At 44.6% G+C, this 20,707-nt stretch overlaps 1 protein-coding gene across 1 annotated transcript in view; it reads right to left on the bottom strand.

Annotated features, from left to right (window-relative positions):
* The window catches only part of LOC145361264 (calcium-activated potassium channel subunit alpha-1-like), a 123,467-nt gene that overhangs the window by 79,454 nt on the left and 23,306 nt on the right, over nucleotides 1-20,707 (bottom strand). The window contains exons 9-13 of the mRNA XM_080216895.1: nucleotides 19,256-19,366; nucleotides 18,087-18,192; nucleotides 16,506-16,588; nucleotides 7,229-7,298; nucleotides 2,718-2,852 (exon numbers count right to left, since the gene is read on the bottom strand). Coding sequence (XP_080073021.1) covers nucleotides 2,718-2,852; nucleotides 7,229-7,298; nucleotides 16,506-16,588; nucleotides 18,087-18,192; nucleotides 19,256-19,366 — 505 coding nt within the window. The remainder of the gene's footprint in view (nucleotides 1-2,717; nucleotides 2,853-7,228; nucleotides 7,299-16,505; nucleotides 16,589-18,086; nucleotides 18,193-19,255; nucleotides 19,367-20,707) is intronic.

The following is a 20,707-nucleotide window of genomic DNA, read 5'->3' as shown; positions in this document are numbered from 1 at the left end:
CTAATTCTGCCCCTATGTTTTATGGTCTTATGGCCTAATTCATCAAGAACAGGAAAAGTCCAGCAGGTTCAGAAAAGTTCAAGATGGGAATAAAAACATTGCTTCCTCACCTTCAGAATGAATTCCTGAGCTGGTACTCTCACTGCAAGTTCTAACTTTGCTGGAAAGGAATATTGCCAACTAAAACTTCTCACAATGACTCCTGATGTGAAACAGAATCACTCCATGATAGCTGTCTCTGGGCATGGACAGAGTGGATAGTCAGAAGCTGTTTCCCAGAGTGGAAGAGTCACTTACTCGGGGGCACAGGTTTCAGGTGCGAGGGGCAAGGTTTAAAGGAGATGTACGAGACAAGTTTTTTTACACAGAGGGTGATAGGTACTTGAAACTTGTTGCCGGGGGAGGTAGTGGAAGTTGATACGATAGTGAATTTCAGCGGCATCTGGACAAATACATGAATAGGTTGTAAATAGAGGAATATGGTCCCCGGATGGGTAGGGGGTTTTAGTTCAGCGTGGTCGGTGCAGGCTTGGAGGGCCAAAGGACCTGTTCCTGTGCTGTAATTTTCTTTGTTCTTTGCTTTCCAGATATCTTATCAGAATTTAAATTGATATATGTAATAAGGATATATGGAATAATAGCTTTGGTGATTGAAGAGGGATTTTACCAGGGCTTTTCCCTTCTTGCTACCTTGGGATTTCCTCTATGAATTTTTTTCTCAGAGGAGGGGATGGCCAGAGGAAAGGTAAAATTAGAAAGGTCCAGCTGCAAACGAGAAGAGAATTCTAGTCACCCTATTATAGAAAGGATATTATTAAACTAGAAAGAGTGCAGAGGAGATTTACTGGGACGCTACTGGGACTTGATGGATTGAGTTATAAGGAGAGGCTGGATAGATTGTGACTTTTTACTTTGGAGCATGGGAGGCTGAGGGGTGACCTTACAGACGTCCATAAAATAATGAGAGGTACAGATCAGCTAGATAGTCAATATCTTTTCTCAAAGGTAGGGGAGTCTAAAACTAGGGGGCATAGGTTTATGGTGAGAGGGGAGAGATACAAAAGTGCCCAGAGGGGCAACTTTTTCACACAGAGAGTGGTGAGTGTCAGGAACGAGCTGCCAGAGATAGTAGTAGAGGCGAGAACAATTTTGTCTTTTAAAAAGCATTCAGACAGTTACATGGGTACGATGGATATAGAGGGATATGGGCCAAATGAGAACAATTGGGTTTAGCTTAATGGCAAAAACTGGGTGGCATGGACAACTTGGGCTGAAGGGCCTGTTTCCATGCTGTAAACCTCTATGACTCTATGCTCCAAAAGCATCAAGAAGGTGGTGGCAGGTTTAATAGATCAGCTCGTGTTTTCCTTCCTGTTTGTTCTGAATGTTAGGTTGTTTTCTTTTCCCTTTCTTTCCTGGGACCTAACAGTGGCCGGAATTTATTTCTGATTGTCCTTGAGAAGATAATTGTGTTTTGCCGTCTTAAATTGCTGTAATCTATGTGGTGTAAGTACATCGACAGTGCTGTCAGCGAGTGCCAGGATTTTAACCTAGTGATAGTAAAGGAACAGCGATATGCTTCCAAATCAAGGTGTCATGTGACTTGGAGGGGAACTTGCAAGCAGTGATATTACCATGCTACCACCCTTGTCTTTCTCGGTGGTAGATACAATGGGTTTGTTGAAGAAACCTTGGCTAGTTGCTGCAGTGCATCTTGTTTATGGTACACAATGTTGCCACTGTGTATCAATGATAGAAGGGATGAATTTTTAAGGTGCTTTGCACTGGATGGTGTCGAGTGTCTTGAGTGTTGATGGAGCTGCACTCCATCCAGGCAAGTGGAGAGTGGTTCGTCATAGTCCTGACTTGTGCCTTGCAGATGGTGGACAGCCTTTGGAAGTCAGGAGGTGAGTTGCTCGCTGCAGAACTCCCAGCCTCTGACCTGCTCACAGTATTTACACAGCTCGTCCAATTCAATTTCTAGTCAATGGTAACCCCCAGGATGTTGACAGTGGGGGATTCAGCACAGGTAATGCCATTAAATTTCAAGGGGTTATGGTTAGATCCTCTCTTGTTGGAGATGGTCATTGCCTGGTACGTGTTTGGCATAAATGATACTTGTGACTGATCAGCACATGAAGAATGTTGTCCATGTTTTATGCGTACACGGACTGCTTTAGTAGCTGAGAAGGTGGAAACAGCACTGAAGACTGTGCCATCCCCAGCGAACATCCCCACTACTGACCAGATGGTGGAGGGAAGGTGATTGAAGAAGCAATTGAAGATAGTTGGGCCTACGGCACTGAGGCATTCCAGCAGCCAGGTCCCTGGGGCTGAAATGATGGAGTTTCAGCAACCACAATCATCTTCCTTTGTGCCAGGTTTGACTCCAACCAGTGGAGACTTTTCCATCTGATTGCTACTGATTTCAACGTGCAACGTACAAGATAAACTGCCCTTACCCAATAGCTGCACGCACTCATGAACAACTGGTGCTTGTTGGACAAGCAGACACCTTGGCTGATTCACATTTCCCCTCACTATGCCCTGGGTCAGGGTATCCAGGCTAAGATTGTACCAGTCAGTGCATGCCTGCGCATTAACCCCTGGAGCCTTACTCATATATCTCAGCTCCATGACAAATCTTACTGACTAGATGAGACAAGATTCAACACCGACTCTCCATTCCACCTTACCCGTTGTTTGAACTTCTTGACAAAGAGGTTTGCCAACAGGGTGGAGAAACCTGGGACGATGCAGTTCTGTGCGATAAAGCCCATCTTCAGCTCTGACAAGCAGATCACACTGTCCCTATTCTTCATGTCCCAACTTGGGAGGTTCAGCAGATAGGCCTGTCACACCACACACATCAGTCACACCATCAGCAGAATGGGCAATTCACAGCAAATGAAAGAAGGATCAGTGGAGGTGAGGGAATTAGAGAGAAGGATCAGTGGGAGTGAGGGAATTAGAGATAGAAAGATCAGTGGGATTGAGGGAGATGGAGAGAGAAAGAGAGAAATCAGTGGGATTGAAGGATATGGAGAGAGAAAGTGAGATCAGTAGGATTGATGGATACAGAGAGATCAGTGGGATTGAGGGATATAGAGAGAGATTCGTGGGATTGAGAGATATGGGGAGAGAGAGATCGGGGGATTAAGGGAAATGGAGAGGGAGAGAGAGAGATCAGTAGGATTGAAGGATATGGGGAGAGAGATCAGTGGGATTGAAGGAGATGGAGAGAAAGATCAGTGGGATTGAAAGATCTGGGAAGAGAGAGGTCAGCGGGATTCAGAGATATATAGAGAGAGAGAGATCAGTAGGATTGAAGGATATTGACAGAGGGATTTGTGGGATATGGAGAGAGACAGATCAGTGGGATTGTGGGATATAGGGAGAGAGAGATCAGTGGGAATGAGAGAGATGAAGAGAGAGAGATCAATGGAATTAAGGGATGTAGAGAGAGGGAGAGGTCAGTGGGATTGAGGGAGATGAAGAGAGACATCAGTGGAATTGAGGGATATAGAGAGAGAGAGGTCAGTGGGTTTGAGGGAGATGAAGAGAGAGATCAGTGGGATTGAGGGATACAGAGAACGAGAGGTGAGTGGGATTGAGGGAGATGAAGAGAGAGATCAGTGGGATTGAAGGAGATGAAGAGAGAGATCAGTGGGATTGAGGGATATAGAGAGAGAGAAAGGTCAGTGGGGTTGAGGCAGATGAAGAGAGAGAGATCAGTGGGATTGAGCATATGGAGAGAGGGATCAGTGGGATTAAGGGAGATGAAGAGACAGATTAGTGGGATTGAGGATATGGAGAAAGAACATAAGAACTAGGAGCAGGAGTAGGTCATCTGGCCCTTCGAGCCTGCTCCACCATTCAATAAGATCATGGCTGATCTTTATCTGAACTCAGCTCCACTTAGTTGCCTGCTCACCATAACCCTTAATCCCTTTACTGTTCAAAAATTTATTTATCCTTGCCTTAAAGACATTCAATGAGGTAGCCTCAACTCTTCACTGGGCAGAGAATTCCACAGATTCACAACCCTTTGTGTTAAGACATTCCTCCTCAACTCAGTCCTCAATCTGCTTCCCATTATTTTGAGGCTATGCCCCCTAGTTCTAGTTTCACTTGTCAGTGGAAACAACTTCCCTGTTTCTATCTTATCTATTCCCTACATAATCTTACATGTTTCTATAAGATCTCCCCTCATTCTTCTGAATTCCAATGAGTATAGCTCCCGTCTACTCAGTCTCTCCTCATAAGCTCACCCTCTCAACTCCGGAATCAACCTAATGAATCTCCTCTGCACCCCTCCAGTGCCAGTATATCCTTTCTGAAGTAAGGAGACCAAAACTGTACACAGTACTCCAGGTGTGGCCTCACCAGCATCTTATACAGCTGCAACATAATCTTACTGTTTTTAAACTCCACCCCTCTAACAATGCAGGATAAAATTCCATTTGCCTTCTTAATTCCCTGCTGCACCTGCAAACCAACTCCTTGAGATTCCTGCACAAGGACACCCAGGTCCCTCTGCACAGCAGCATGCTGCAATTTTTTACCATTTAAATAATAGTCTGTTTTGCTGTTGTTCCAACCAAAATGGATGACCTCACGTTTACAAACATTGTACTTCATCTGCCAGACCCTCGCCCACTCCCTTAGATTATCTATATCCCTTTGCAGACTTTCAGCGTCCTCTGCACACTTTGCTCTTCCAGCCACGTCAGTGTCATCTGCAAATTTCGACACACTACATTTGATCCCCAACACCAAATCATCTCTGTAAGTCGTAAACAGTTGTGGTCCCAACACTGATCCCTGAGGCACTGGTCACTGATCGCCAACCAGAAAAACACCCATTTACCCCAACTCTCTGCTTTCTGTTAGTTAACCAATCCTCTATCCATGCTAATACATTACCCATAACACTGTGCACCTTTATCTTATGGAGCAGCCTTTGGGGCTGCACCTTGTCAAATGCCTTCTGGAAATCCAGATACACTACATCCACAGGTTCCCCATTGTCCACTGCACATGTAATGTTCTCAAAGAATTCCACCAAATTAGTCAAACGTGACCTACCCTTCATGAACCCATGCTGCGTCTTACCAATTTATATCCCAATGTCTCGCTATTTTTTCCTTGATGATAGATTCAAGCATTTTCCCTACCACAGAAGTTAAGCTTATCGGCCTATAGTTACCTGCCTTTTGTCTGCCTCCTTTTTTAAATGGTGACGTCTCATTTGCTGTTTTCCAATCTGTGGGAACCACCCCAGTGTCCAGCGAATTTTGGTAAATTACATTTGCTATTTCGTACCTTGGGATGCATTCCATCAGGACCAGGAGACTTATCTTCCTTTAGCCCTATTAACTTGCCCAACACAACCTCTGAGTACCTAATAGTTTCTAGGTTCTCACCTGCCATAGCCTTCTTGTCATCAATTTTTAGCATGTTATTCGTGTCTTCGACTGTGAAGACCGACACAAAACACCTGTTCAATGCCTCAGCCGTTTTCTCATTTCCAGTTATTCCGTTCCTCCTTCTTGTCCTCTAAAGGACTAATGTTTACTTCAGCCACTCTTTCTCGTTTTATATATTTGTACAAACTTTTGCTATCTGTTTTTATATTTTGAGCTAGTTTACTGTCATAATCCATTTTACCTTTCTTTATAGCTTTCTTCGTGGCTTTCTGTTGACCTTTAAAGATTTCCCAATCTCTAGGTTCCCAGTAATCTTTGCACTTTGTGTGCATTTTCTTTCAATTTGATATCCTCCTTTATTTCCTTAGCTATCCATGGCTGATCATCTCTTTTTCGACAGTCCTTCCTTATCACTGGTATATACTTTTGCTAAGCACTGTGAAAGATTGCTTTGAGAGTCCTCCACTGTTCCTCAATTGTTCCACTATTAAGTGTTTGCTCCCAGTCTACTTTAGCCAAGGAGAGAGATCAGTGGGATTGAGGGATATAGAGAGAGAGAGAGATCAGTGGGATTGGGGGATTTGGAGAGAGAGAGATCAGTGGGACTGAGGGATTTGGAGAGAGAGAGATCAGTGGGATTGAGGGCTTCAGAGAGAGAGAGAGGGATCGGGGGATTGAGGGATATGGAGAGAGAGAGAGAGAGAGATCAATGGGATTGAGAGACATGGAGAGAGAGAGCAGGGGATTGAGGTATATGGAGAGAGAGAGTTCAGGGGATTGAGGTATCGAGAGAGAGAGAGATCGGTGAGATTGAGGTTTATAGAGAGAGAGAGAGAGAGAGATCAGTGGGATTGAGGGATAGAGAGAGAGAGAGATCAGTGGGATATGGAGAGAAAGATCAGTGGGATATGGAGAGAGAGAGATCTGTGGGATTGAGAGATATAGAGAGAGATCAGTGGGATTGATGGCAATGGAGAGAGGGATGAGTGGGATTGATGGATATGGAGAGAGGGATCAGTGGGATTGAGGGAAATGGAGAGAAGGATCAGTGGGATTGAGGGAAATGGAGAGAGAGATCAATGGGATTGAGGGATATAGAGAGAGAGATCAGTAAGATTGAGGGCGATGGAAAGAGGGATCAGTGGGATTCAGGGATATAGAAAAAGGAATCAGTGGGGTAAGGAGAGAGAGAGAGATCTGTGGGAGGTGGAGAGAGGGATCAGTGGGATTGAGGGAAATGGGGAGAGATTGAGTCAATGGGGATTGAGGGTTATAAAATTTCTATCTATAACGGTCTTTGCCAATTCAGGACACACCAAAATATTGAAGTAATTTGATGTGTTGTGACAGTGTGAAATTGGACCAGTCAGTGTCACACAGCAAGATCCCACAAACAGCAGTTTGAGTAATGATCAGAATAATCAGTGCTCACGATGCGAATTGAGGGATAAAGTAGAAATTCCCCGCATTTGTTTGGAATTGGGCTGATGGATTATTTGCAGGCACTAGAGATGCCTCAGTTTCATCCCCCAGTACTGGCAGCAGCATTGTGCACCTCGATGTCTGGGTATGGGTGTTAAAGCCGGGAGAGACTGCCTCATGGGCCAGAGTGCTCCCAGCTGAACCGCTGCCAAATGAGGAATCTGGGGACAATCTATTAAAATGGGGCAGCGTGGTGTGGGGTTACTGACCTTTCTCTTTATCCAGAAACAATTCTGGTTTTGTAGAATGTGGAATAATGGGCCGGGATTGAATAACCAGAATACAGTCCTCAGTCCTGAAGCAAAGAGCTGACTTACCTTGCTGTGGTATTGTAGTACCTGTGCAATCACTCTTATTTCAGGACAATACTGCTTGATAGCAATTGCTCTACAACCAGAAACAAAAGAAAAATGTTGTAAGTATTTAAAGATGCGTGAGAATAATGACACAAGGAGTTAATTGCACATTTCCCAAGGGACAGTTCTCATTGGGAATGTGAGTTGAAGAATTGAGGTCAATGCACTTTGAGGAATAGCTGTAAGGTTGTGAACGAGATGGGCTTAATAAAAGAATAAGGGGACGAGTGGGGTGGACATCAGTGTGAGAATGCAGGAATTTATGAGATGGGCTTCAGTGCATGAGTTCAGAGACGAGTGGGGTGGACATCAGTGTGAGAATGCAAGAGTTAAAGAGATGGGCTTCAATGAGAGTGACAAGGGGGATAAACATCAGAGGGAGTTGGATGGATACATTTAGATGGGAGAATATAGAGATGGGCGTGGAAAGGAGAGTTAAGAGAAATGCTCCAAAACCTCATTCATTACATCTTGCCAACCCAAAAATTACCTCTTCATGTCTACTCTCTGCTTCTTAATTAACCAATCTTCTATCCATGTTACACCCTACACGAAAAGTTCAGAGTTTATTTATTCGTGTCACAAGTAAGCTTACACTAACACTATAATGAAGTTCCTGTGAAATTCCCTAATCGTCACACTCTGCCGCCTGTTCAGGTACATTGAGGGAGAATTTAGCACGACCAGTGCAGCTAAACAGCATGTCTTTCAGACTATGGGAGGAAACCAGAGCACCTGGAGGAAACCCACGCAGACACAGGGAGAATGTGCAGACTCCGCTCAGACAGTGACTCAGCTGGGAATCAAACCAGAGTCCTTGGTGTTGTGAGGCAGCATTGCTAACCACTGTGCCACTGTGCTGCCTATGACCTCTTATTTTGTCCTTGTGTGGGCAGCACAGTATCACAGTGGCTAGCACTGCTGCCCCACAGTGCCAGCAACCCAGGATTAATCCCAGCCTCAGATCACTGTCTGTGTGGAGTTTGCACGTTCTCCCCGTGTCTGCATGGGTTTCCTCCAGGCGCTCCGGTTTCCTCCCACACTCCAAGGATGTGCGGATTCAGTGCTTTGGCCATACTAAATTGACTCTTATTGCCAGGGGGCTTAGCACGGTAAATACGTTGCGGGAATAGGGCCAAGGTGGAATTGTTGTCAGTGCAGGCTCAATGGACCAAATGGCCTCCTTCTGCACTGTAGGGATTCTACGATTCTTTGATGAGGCACCTTGTCAAATGCCTTCTACAAATCTAAGTACACCACATCCATTGGTTCCCATTTATCCACATTGATTGTTACTTCCTGAAAGAATTCTAATAAATTAGTCAAACATGATTTCCCTTGCACAAAACCATGTGGACTTTACCTGATTGTACTGAGAGTTTGAAGTGCCCCATATAAATTCCTTGATAATAAGTTCCAGCATTTTTCTGTGACAGATGTTAAGCTAACTACTGGCCTGCAGTTTTCTGACTTCTGTCTCCCTCTTTTCTGAATAGAGGAGAGGCCTAGTGAATAGAAAAGACCCAGCCTCTGACAATTCGTTTTGTATTTCTTTTTCATTTTCTCTCAAATTCTACTTCTTCATCTTTTTCAGCCAATCTTTGCTGGTTTTATATTTTGTCCATTCTTTGAACTGAGTAATCTTTGAGTAATTATACGTTTTTTTCCCCAATTTGTTCCTCTCTTTAAGTTCCTCAGTTAGCCGGAATTGGAACATCCTTCCACATGAGCCTTTCTTTCTCGCTGGATCATATATAAAGAGCAAGAGGGGAACCAGGGAGAGGGTTGGCCCACTCAAGGACAAGGGAAGGAATCTATACGTGGAGCCAGAGGAAATGGGCGAGATATTAAATGAGTACTTTGCATCAATATTCACCAAAAAAGTTGGAGGGCTGTGACAAGTGGTGTTCCTCAGGGAGCAATGTCAGAGAGTCGTAGACATTTACAGCATGGAAACAGGGCCTTCAGCCCAACTTCCATGCTGCCCTATTTTTGAAACCTCTAAACTAATCCCAATTGCCTGCATTTGTCCCATATCCTTCTATACCCATCTTACCCATGTAACTGTCTAAATGTTTTTTAAAAGACAAAATTGTACCCACCTCTACTACTACCTCTGATAGCTTGTTCCAGACACGCACCACCCTCTGTGTGAAAATATTGCCCCTGTGTACACTTTTGTATCTCTCCCCTCTCACCTTAAACCTCTGCCCTCTCGTCTTCGACTCCCCTACCTTTGGAAAAAGATATTGACTATCTCGATGATTTGTGCTTCTCATTATTTTGTAGACCTCTATAAGGTCACCCCTCTGCCTCCCACGCTCCAGAGGAAAAAGTCCCAGTCTATCCAACCTCTCCTTATAATTCAAACCATCAAGTACAGGTAATGTCACAGTAAATGTTGGCTGCACTCTTTCGAATTTAATAATATCCTTTCTATAATAGGGTGACCAAAACTTCACGCAGTATTCCAAGTGTGGCCTGACCAATGTTTTGTATAACTTCAACAAGACACCCCAATGATCTGACAGATGAAACCAAGCATGCTGAATGCCTTCTTTGCCACTCAGTTCACCTGTGACTCTATTTTCAAGGATCTATGAATATGTATCCCTCGATCTCTTTGTTCTGTAACTCTCCATAACTCCCTACTATTAACTGAGCAAGTCCTGCCCTGGTTCAGTCTATCAAGGTGCATCACCTCGCATTTGTCTAAATTAAACTCCATCTGCCATTCCATCAGCCCACTGGCCCAGTTGATCAAGATCACATTACAATCGGACCTTTGGCAAGACCTTTGCTGTTTGTCATATATAAAAATGATTCGGAGGAAAATGTAACTAGATTAATTAATAAGTTTGCAGATGACTCAAAGGTCGGCGGATTTGCGGATAGCGATGAGGACCATCAGAGGATACAGCAAGATCTAGATTGGTTGGAGACTTGGGTGGAGAGATGGCAGATGGAGTTCAATCCAGACAAATGTGAGATAATGCATTTTGGAAGGTCTAATACAGATAGGAAATATGCAGTCAATGGCAGAACTGTCAAGAGTATTGATAGGCAAAAGGATCTGTGTATACGGTACACAGGTCACAAAAAGTGGCAATGCAGGTGGAGAAGATAGTCAAGAAGGCATATGGCATTCTTGCCTTGGCAAATCATGTTGCAGCTTTACAGAACCTTGGAATACAGTGTTCAATTCTGATCGCCACACTACCAGAAGGATGTGGAGGCTTTGGAGAGGTACAGAAAAGATTTACCAGGATGTTGCCTGGTATGGAGGGCATTAGCTATGAGGAGAGGTTGGAGAAACTTGGTTTGTTCAGACCGAAACAACGGAAGTTGAGGGGCGACCTGATAGAAGTCTACAAGATGATAAGAGGCATAGACAGAGTGGATAGTCAGATGCTTTTTCCCAGGATGGAAGCGTCAATTACTAGGATTAATTACAGCTTTAAGGTGCGAGGGGCAAGGTTTAAAGGAGATATACGAAGCAGATTTTATACGCAGAGGGTGGTGGGTGCCTGGAACTCGTTGCTGGGGGAGGTAGTGGAAGCAGATACGGTAGTGACTTTTAAAGGGCGCTTTACAAATACATGAATAGGATGGGAATAGAGGGATATGGTTCCAGAAGGGTTGGAGGTTTTAGTTAAGTTGGGCAGCATGGTCGGTGCAGGCTTGGAGGGCCAAAGGACCTGTCCCTATGCTGTAATTTTCTTTGCTCTTTGTTCTTTAGATCTTGGCTGAGCGTTACAAAATATCTCCTTCAGTTTCTCCCGTTGCATCGCGACTGACTTAGCCCTTAACCTAATTTTTCAGTTTACTTTCACTAGCTCTGACTTCATCCTATTGCACTCATTTCAGTTCAAAGCTACTTTTCTATCCCTCAAACTGAATGTGAAAATTTGACTTGTGGGTTTTGATGAGAGCTTTAGAGGCAGAGAGAGGTGGGCTTGATGGGAGAGTTTCAAATCAGAGGGATGGGGTTCAATGGGAGACTGAGAGGAAGAGAGGAATGGGTTTTTTTGATGACTTCAGTCAGCCAAATGAGGTTGGCCTGCTGGAGAATGAACTCCCTGATTGATTCCTCAACTATAACCTACAATGAGCCCTTTCTTAATGAAAGGTAGTATTTGGTGGTTATCAGTTAATGGATAACATTCGCCGTTGGCAATGTTGAATAGTATAACTTTTGCAATTGTACTTTGCAATGGTTTTGTAACAATTGTTTGTGATAAAGAAACGAAAGCCCTTATTGAGTAATAACTGATGGCCCATTAAGGGATCCTCATTTACCTTATTTAAATCAAGTGTGTCACTCTCCCTGCCTGCTGAAACAGGGAGCACACAGGGAGCACCCTGTTGTAAATGAGGCCTTGTAAATAAAGGAACTTTTGGTGACGGGATCTTTGCCTCCATGGATTATAGTCATAGAGGCTTACAGAATAGGAACAGGCCCTTTGGCCCAACTTGTCCATGCCACCCATTTTTTAACCCACAAGCTAGTCCCATTTGGCCCATATCTGTTGATAACCGTCTTCCCCATGTAACTGTCTAAACACTTCTTGAAAGACAAAATTGTATCCACCTCTACTACTACCTCTGGCAGCTTCCATACACTCACTGCTTTCTGAGTGAAAAAATTGCCCCTCTGGACACTTTTATATCTCTCTCCTCTCACTTTAAACCTATGCCCCCTAGTTTTAGACTCCACTACCTTTGGGAAAACATATTGACTATCTAACTGATCTATGCCCTTCATTTTTTTATTGACCTTTATAAGATTACCCCTCAGCCCACTACATTCAGAGAAAAAAGTCCCAGTATATCCAGCCTCTCCTTCTGACTCAATCCATCAAGTCCCAGGAGCATCCTAGTAAATCTCTTCTGCACTCTTTCTAGTTGAATAATATTGTTTCTATAATAAGGTGACCAGAACTGTATACAGTATTCCAAGTGTGGCCTTACAAATGTCTTGTACAACTTCAATAAGATATCCAATTCCTGTATTCAATGTTCTGACCAATGAAACCAAGCATGCCAAATGTCTTCTTGAACTCTGTCCAAGTGTGACTCTACTTTCAAGGAGTTATGAATCTGTACCCCCAAATCTCCCCAATGCCCAACTATTAACTGACTAAGTCTTGCCCTGGTTCAGTCTACCAAAATGCATCACCTCGCATTTATCTAAATTAAACTCCTTCTGCCATTCATCAGTTTTGAAGGGAGAATGAAGGGATGGAGGGACATGTTTCAATGGGAGAATGCGGGATGGAGGGATGGGTTTTGGAGGGAGAGTGAGAGGATGGAGGGATGGGTTTCAATGGGAGACTGAGGAAATAGAGGGATGGGTTTCAGTGGGAGAGTGAGGGGATGGAGGGATGGGTTTCAATGGAAAGGTGAGAGGATGGAGGGAAGGGTTTTGGAGGGAGAGTGAGGGGATGGAGTGATGAGTTTCAATGGGAGAATGAGGAGGAGGTGGAGGGATGGGATTTTGGAGGGAGAGTGAGGGGATGGAGGGATCGGTTTTGGAGGGAGAATGAGGGGATGTAAGGATGGGTTTCAGTGGGGGAGTGAGGGGATGGAGGGAGAGTGAGGGGATGGTGCGATGGGTTTCATGGTGGAGTGAGGAAATGGAGGGATGGGTTTTGGAGGGAAAGTGAGGGGATGTAAGGATGGGTTTCAAAGGGAGAGTGAGGGGATGGAGGGATGGGCTTTGGAGGGAGGATGAGGGGATGGAGGGATGGGTTTCAACAGGAAAGTAGGGGATGAAGGGATGTGTTTCAGTGGGAGAATGAGGGGATGGAGGGATGGGTTTTGGGGGGAGAATGAGGGAATGGAGGGATGGGTTTTGGAGGAGGAGTGAGGGGATGGAGGGATGTGTTTCAGTGGGGGAAGAGGGGATGGAGGGATGGGTTTCAATGGGAGAGGTGAGGTGTTGGAGGGATGGGTTTCAATGGGAGAGTGAGGGGATGGAGGAATGGGTTTCAGTGGGAGAGTGAAGGGATGGAGGAATGGGTTTCAGTGTGAGAGTGAGGGGGTGGAGGAATGGGTTTCAATGGGAGAGTGAGGAGATGGAGGGATGGATTTCAATGGGAGAGTGGGGGATCGAGGGATGGGTTTCAGTGGGAGAGTGAGGGGATGAAGGGATGGATTTTACAGTTAACAATATGAATTCAGAAAAAAATATTTTACCTTGAGGCTAAATTTTGCAATTGTCGCTATCTTGGGGCTTTGGCACTTGGTTCCTTCACTTCAATGTCTTTAATGGAATTCATTCAGAAGCTGTCATTGGGTATTGCCTGGATTCACACTCACCTCACTCAATCCATCTGGTGACAACCGACGAGATGAATCCCAATCTAGTTCGTGTCAGAGTGATCCATCTGTCTGAAAAGGGTTCCCCCGGGAAGTAGAGTTGTGACTTTCGTACTAAAGAGGGTGTGGCTTTGTGGAAAAAGTTGTAGCCTACAAAAAACAAAACTGTGTTTCTACCCTACCCTTCATCAAGTCGGCACGGCTCAAGCCCCTCAGAGCTAGTGAAGTGCCCTTTGAAATACGGTCACTGTTATAAACAGCAAGTTCCCACAAATAGCAATGTGTCAATGACCAGAACATTGGTTTTATTGATGCTTATTGATTGTAACCAGTACCCAAAACAATAATACCCTGGGATTTTCCCCACAGAGCAGGCAGAGGCGTGAGTTTTACTGTCCTACCTGCCACGGGAATCAGATCGGGTGAGGGGCAACCATGGAAAGGTCCATTGACCTCATGTAGGATTTTCCAGTTTCTGGGTGAGTGAGGCCGGAAAATCCGGCCCAGGGTCTCATTGTAATACTCCGTCCAAAAGATGGCACTTACAGCAGTGGAGCACTGGAAACATCTGCCTGCATGTGTGCCGTAGCGTCTGAAAGTGGGGCTTGAACCCTTCATCTTCTGACTCTGAGCTGGATTGTGAAAGCTAGAACTCAAGGTAGTCAGAAGACAAGTTTAGATTTGCCATATCTGATGGTGAGATGAGCATGGAACTCATCTCCAAACTCCGTGGCTTGGGCCTCAGCACCTCCCTCTGCGACTGGATCCTGAACTTCCCAACTCACAGACCACAATAGGTAAGGATAGGCAACTTCATCTCCTCCACGATCATCCTCAACACCGGTGCCCCACAAGACTTTGTTCTCAGTCCCCTGCTCTGCTTCTTGTATACCTATGACTGTGTGACCAAATTCCCCTCCAATTCGATTTTCAAATTTGCTGACGACACCACTGTAGTGGGTTGGATCTCAAACAATGATGAGACAGAGTACAGGAATGAGATAGAGAATCTGGTGAACTGGTGCGACAACAATAATCTCTCCATCAATATCAACAAAATGAAGGAGATAGTCATCAACTCTAGAAAGCGTAAAGGAGGACATGCCCCTGTCTACATCAATGGGGACGAAGTAGGAAGGGTCGAGAACTTCAAGTTTTTAAATGTCCTGATCACCAACAACTTACTCTGGACCTCCATACTGACACTAAATTTGGCATGTCAGCTATGACTCTCACCAATCTTTACAGAAGCACCATAGAAAGCATTCTTTCTGGTTGTATCACAGCTTGGTATGGCTCCTGCTCTGTCCAATACCACAAGAAACTACAAAAGGTCGTGAATGTAGCCCAAGCCATCACGCAAACCAGCCTCCCATCCAGTGACTCTGTCTACACCTTCTGCTGCCTCAGCAAAGCAGCTGGCATAATCAAGGACCCCACGCACCCAGACGTTCTCTCTTCCACATTTAGACACAAAAGTCTGAGGTCATGTACCGTCCAACTTAAGTACAGCTTCTTCCCTGCTGCTTTCAGACTTTTGAATGGACTTACCTTGCATTAAGTTGATCCTTCTCTACACTCTTGCTATGACTGTAACACAATATTCTGCACTCTCTCGTTTCCTTCTCTATGAACGGTATGTTTTGTCTGTATAGCGCGCAAGAAACAATACTTTTCACTGTATGTTAATATATGTGATAATAAATCAAATCAAAAGTATGCATTTCTGTGTCATTCTGAGATGTTCCAACTGGGAATGTTCAGGATCGACTGTGAATTCCATTGTATTGGAAAGGATTTACATTATTCGCAGTTTGATAAACAGAAATATTAAACATTATTCAGGACACAATTATGACATTCAACAAAGAAAGAAAACAGGTAGGTCACATCCAAAATCGGCAAGGCAGCATTACAGAGGGAGTGCTGTTCTGTCAGATGCACTGTCTCTTGGTTGAGATGTTAAGCCCAGGCCCTGTCTGCCAGCTGGGATAGATATAAAACATTCAGTGACACCATTTCTTGTTGACAAGAATGTTGCCAGGGCTGGAAAAGTGTAGCTACGAAGAGAGATTGGATTGGTTGAGGTTATTTTCCTTAGAACAAAGAAGGCTGAGGGGTGACTTAATAGAGGTGTACAAAATAGAGTGGACAGAAAAAGTTGTTTGCCTTGATGGAGAATTCTTGGACCAGGGGACATGGATTCAAGATGTGACTATAGGTGTAGAGGGAACATGAGAAAGAACTTTTTACACAGGGGATGTCTGGAATTCGCTGTTGGAGTTGGTGTGGAGGCAGAGACCCTAAACTCTTTTTAGAACTACCTGGATCTGCACCTTAAGTGCTGTAAGCTACAGGAGTCTGGGCTGGGTGCAGGAAGGTGAGATTAGAAAGGGCACCTGGGTGTCCTTGGGCTGGCATGGATAAGATAGACCAAATGGCCTCTTCCCATGCTGTAACTTTTCTGTGGTTCTAAGAACAGGGAAGTTCTACCCTGGCACCCTGGCCAATATATCTCTCTCGATTAACTTCAGTCAGATATGATGCCTTTGATCCGCATGGCGAATATTTGGTACAGGATGACTCCTGAATGAAGGCAGTCTCTTCAGCTGATGCATTCAGACCTTGCTGGACTCTATGTGAATGCAGCTAGATCCACTTTCCCACACTGCTGCCTCACAGCATCAGGGACCTGGGTTCAATTCCTGGCTTGAGTCACTGTCTATATGGCGTCTGCATGGGTTTCCTCTCACAGTCTGAAAGACATGCTGGTTAGGTGTATTGGCTATGCGAAATTCTCCCTCATTGGACCTGAACAAGTATTGGAATGTGGCGACTAGGAGATTTTCACAGTAGCTTCATTGCGGTGTGAATGTAAGACCACTTGTGACACTAATAAATAAATACAAGATCTTACCTCATGATATTTGTAGAATCTTCTGCTTCAGGATTCAGGCAGTTTTTGTCTGCCAAAATCAAACAGGCATCTGCGATGTCCGGCTACAATGAGAATAAGAAAGAACTTATTCGTAATGAATGAATGGCAAACACAGAAGGAACAGTTTGTTTCCTGCCACTGCTTGGAAATATTCATAATTTTCTCCTGTTTGTTTCAGCGAGTTTTACCTTTAAGAACCTTCTCCTTTGCAAGTTATTTGAAACCCAGAATTAATGAGTGCATTGCATGGGTTCTTCTGACAAAACAATCAGACAGATCCAGAAAGGCTTAGACAACGAGTGGACAGAACACATGTTTTAAACATAACCTAAAATACAAATAATTACCTTGCTGCAACAAATTCTGTCAGGAGCCCGGATCTCAAACCACCACTCCTGTTCACATTCAGTTAATCCCTCTTGAGGAAGTTTCTAATCATGAGGTTCCAGCCATCTCTGGACATGGGACAGGCTTGGAGGACCCACTTCTCCTTTACTGCTTAATTTTGTATGTGGACTTACTGAATTCAGCAAGAGGAATAGACTGGGGTGAGAGAGAGTAGTCAGGTTATGGGCAGCCCGGTGGCATAGTGGTTAGCATTGCTGACTCATAGTGCCAGGGACCTGGATTCGATTCCTGGCTTGGGTCACTGCCTTCGTAGAGGTGCACATTCTCCCAGTTCTGTGTGGGTTTCCTCCAGGTGCTTTAGTTTCCTCCCACAGTCCAAAAGATATGCTGGTTAGGGGCAATGGCCATGCTAAGTTCTCCCTCGGTGTACCCCAACAGGTGCTGGAGTGTGGTGACTAGGGGATTTTCGCCGTAACTTCATTACAGTGTGAGTGTAAGTCTACTTGTGACTCTAATAAATAAATATAAAATGCAACTGAGTCATGGGTCAGGGGACCCATGTTGTGAATGCCTTGATAGGAAAATTGTCCATTGGATGTCTTGATTTGTAGAGCTAGTCTTCTCCGAGCAGAGATAATCTTCAAAGTTTATAAACCTTGGTCAACACTGAAGTACATCGCTCAGAAGCTGCATTCAGTGAAGGATTGCAGTGTCCAATAGTGCCCGTGATCTGAACCCTGGGGATTTGACACTGATGGTACTTTGTCTGCTGCAGTCTGTGATTGTGAAGAGCTTGGCACATTTAAATGTTTTTGGAAAAGGCGACTGCCCAGTCATTTCTGAATGGCTTCTGGACAAAGTCATATGTCTGAAGGCCCTCAGTCTACAAATTATTGGCTGAAGCTGTTGGATCATGAAAGGAATTGGGCCACCCCCAAGCTTAGGTAATAGTCTATGACCAGGCAACATAAGCGATGATTTCCTCACCCATGTCACTCATGCCTGAAGCCTGCTGGATGCCTACTCGCTCAGCAAGAGTCTGTTCCAATCATGAGAGCAGCTCAGGGGGCTTTCAGTTGCCATTCTTGGGCTCACCATTTTCACAGAGGAATTAACCCAAGTGAAACAGAGGAGTGGCAATTGGCAATTAATTAAATGCATTTAGGTCGACATCTGACAAAGCCCACAGCAGCCTCTGTTTGAAGTTCTTACCCGAATTCTGTCCAAATCACTGGGGTTGAGCACTGATCCTTGGAAAAACTCCATCTGAGTTGTGTGACGTTTGAACAGGGCTTGAAGCTCAAGGCCAGGGTGAAAGCTGCAAGGAAGCATTGGACACGATGTTAATGGAGAAGGCATTTCCTGAAAAATCAAATTTAGATTGTTCTTTAGCAGCTTGTTTGCTCAGCTCTCGAATTCGGGGGAGGCACAAACAGCTGTGACAAATTGTGACAAATTGATTGTCAATTTACCAGCATCATTTCAAGCCTATGTCCTGTCCAGTGGTTCTACAATCAGCTTTTCAGACCTGGTATATGGATATGACTCTGGATCCTACCTTCTTCATGATTCCTACTTGGAATGTGGGCGTTGCTGGTGAGGCTAACATTTATTACCAGTCTCAAAGTGCCCTTGAGAAGGTGGTCGTGAGCCACCTTCTTGTGTGCACCCACAAGAAATACATCAGGAGCAGGAAGATACTGCATGACTCATCGAACCTGCTCCACACAGAGCTGCTCAGAAAGAGGGTCTGGCATTTTGACCCAGCACTGAATGATAATATATTCCAAGACAAGATGGTGTGTGATTTTAAGCGCAACTTGCAGGTGGTGGTGTTGGCATCCTCCTGTTGCCCTCATCCTGCTAGTTGGTAGATTGCATTGGGATTTTGTTGGGAACAAGATGAGAGTTGGTTCAGTTCTATGAACACAGTAAATTCCAGTTGCCATTCTTTTTTTCAAGCTGGTTGATTAAGTCACTAATGCCCTCTGTCATCTGTAGACACTCTGGATCTGGGCCAACATGGTTGAGTTTTAACTTCCCTCGAAGTCAATGGTAATGGGAGGGCGAACAGGAAAGTGGAGTTAAGGTCCAGGTCAGCATTGACTGCTGGAGTCGGATGGAGGGGCCGAATGGCCCCATACTGCTCCTTTATTTCCACAGTACCTTCAGCGCAGTATGAATGTTAGCCTTCTTGTGACAAATAAATAAACTTTAACTTTATGTCGTTGTGATTTTAGGACCTCATAATGTATCACACTCGAGGTAACTAGCAATGGACAATGTTTCTCATCTTTGCCAGATATGCTAATTGCCAAAATATATTTCAGATCCTGTAAGGAAACTCAGAAGGAGGCCATTAATCAACACTCAGAACTTACTTTTCCATAACTACAATGTCTGTTGAAATTTCTTCTCTTTCTTTGGAAATAAAATTTTTAAGGAAATCATGTAGACTGTTCAGAGTAATGTGACCACAGACTATGACATATCTGCAACAGATCACACACAAAGATCAAAAGCTTCAGAACCAAAATGAATCACTTTGCAGTTGAGCAGTATGGTAAAAGATCTCCCCTTTGCTGCTGGCTGTGATACACTCTTCCTGAGTTCCTGAAACATCTTGGCCTATGTACTTGCTGGGCTTAATTAAGAACTACCTGCAGAAGAAGATTGCTGAAATCCAGAAACACATCCAAACCCATCAGCCTCCCAAAACCAGACAAAGACCCAAACTTCTGTTCAAGCTACTGACCAATATCCCTGTTCCCTGTGGCTGCAAGGTCTTGGAGTGCCTCATCTTAAGCAGCAGATAGAGCCAGAAGTGGAGGAAATGAGAGCTGAACAAGCAAGCTTGCTTTGAGCAAGCGCAAAGCACATGTGACCAGGTCCCTGCCCTGAGCACTTTCTTTGAAGATGGCTTTCTTCTTTGAAGGTGCTGTCCTTCTGGATCTCACTACAGCTTACACCACAGTCTGACACATTGGGCTCCTCATCAAAACCTCAAGATCAGAAGCCGTGATACATCCAGATACATTGTCTAGCAAGAAGCTTGGGTGAGTTACTGATGCCATCAGTCTATTACTCTGATTCAGAGTGCATGTGGATAATGAGACATGAACCTGGAGGAAACCATCCAGTGGGCTTGCCGAAGGATTTTTTCTAGCCCCAGCCCTATCCCAACAATCTGCCTCTCCCCCTGTCTTGGACTTCATCTAAGTTGACAGGATCTGCTGTGCTTCAGGCTCGAACATTTTCACAATTAGATGCAACACAAAACAATGGTGTTACAAAACTGGCCTACTGCTGTCAAACATGACAGCTTCAGCCCAACGACAACAAGTATATTCCACCTCCACAATGTCACTGTCAAGAGAGAACTCAACATTTCCTCGAATGGCAGGAGACTGAATCACAAACAACATCTTGTTTATCTCTGTGTTACCCCTGACTGAACACTGACATACAAAAAAAATTGGAGCAAAACAGCAGCAGAGGTCAGGATGCAAAACATCCTCCTCTGCAGAATTGCTGGCTCTTCATGGGGTGCAGAAGCTCTTATTAGTTCTTGCCTTCTTCTCCTCAACTGCAAAGTACTGTGTACCAATACACTCCAACTTCTACATACCCGGCCCAACACAACAATACTTATCACCTCGGCTGCTCTCTGATCAACTGCCCACGCTCCTCGTTTGAGCAACACCCTTTCCCCACACATAAGGCAGGCGATTGCAATAAGAAAACTCTTGGGAAGGTTTACATCAACCCAAGCCTCCTGCAGGACAATGTGCATGGATGTATCACAGCTTGGTATGACACGTGCTCTGACCAAC

This window comes from Carcharhinus amblyrhynchos, chromosome 34, assembly GCF_965287045.1.
Source record: "Carcharhinus amblyrhynchos chromosome 34, sCarAmb.v2.hapA, whole genome shotgun sequence".
NCBI classification, from domain to species: Eukaryota; Metazoa; Chordata; class Chondrichthyes; order Carcharhiniformes; family Carcharhinidae; genus Carcharhinus; species Carcharhinus amblyrhynchos.
This window is presented reverse-complemented; position numbering and strand designations above follow the sequence as displayed.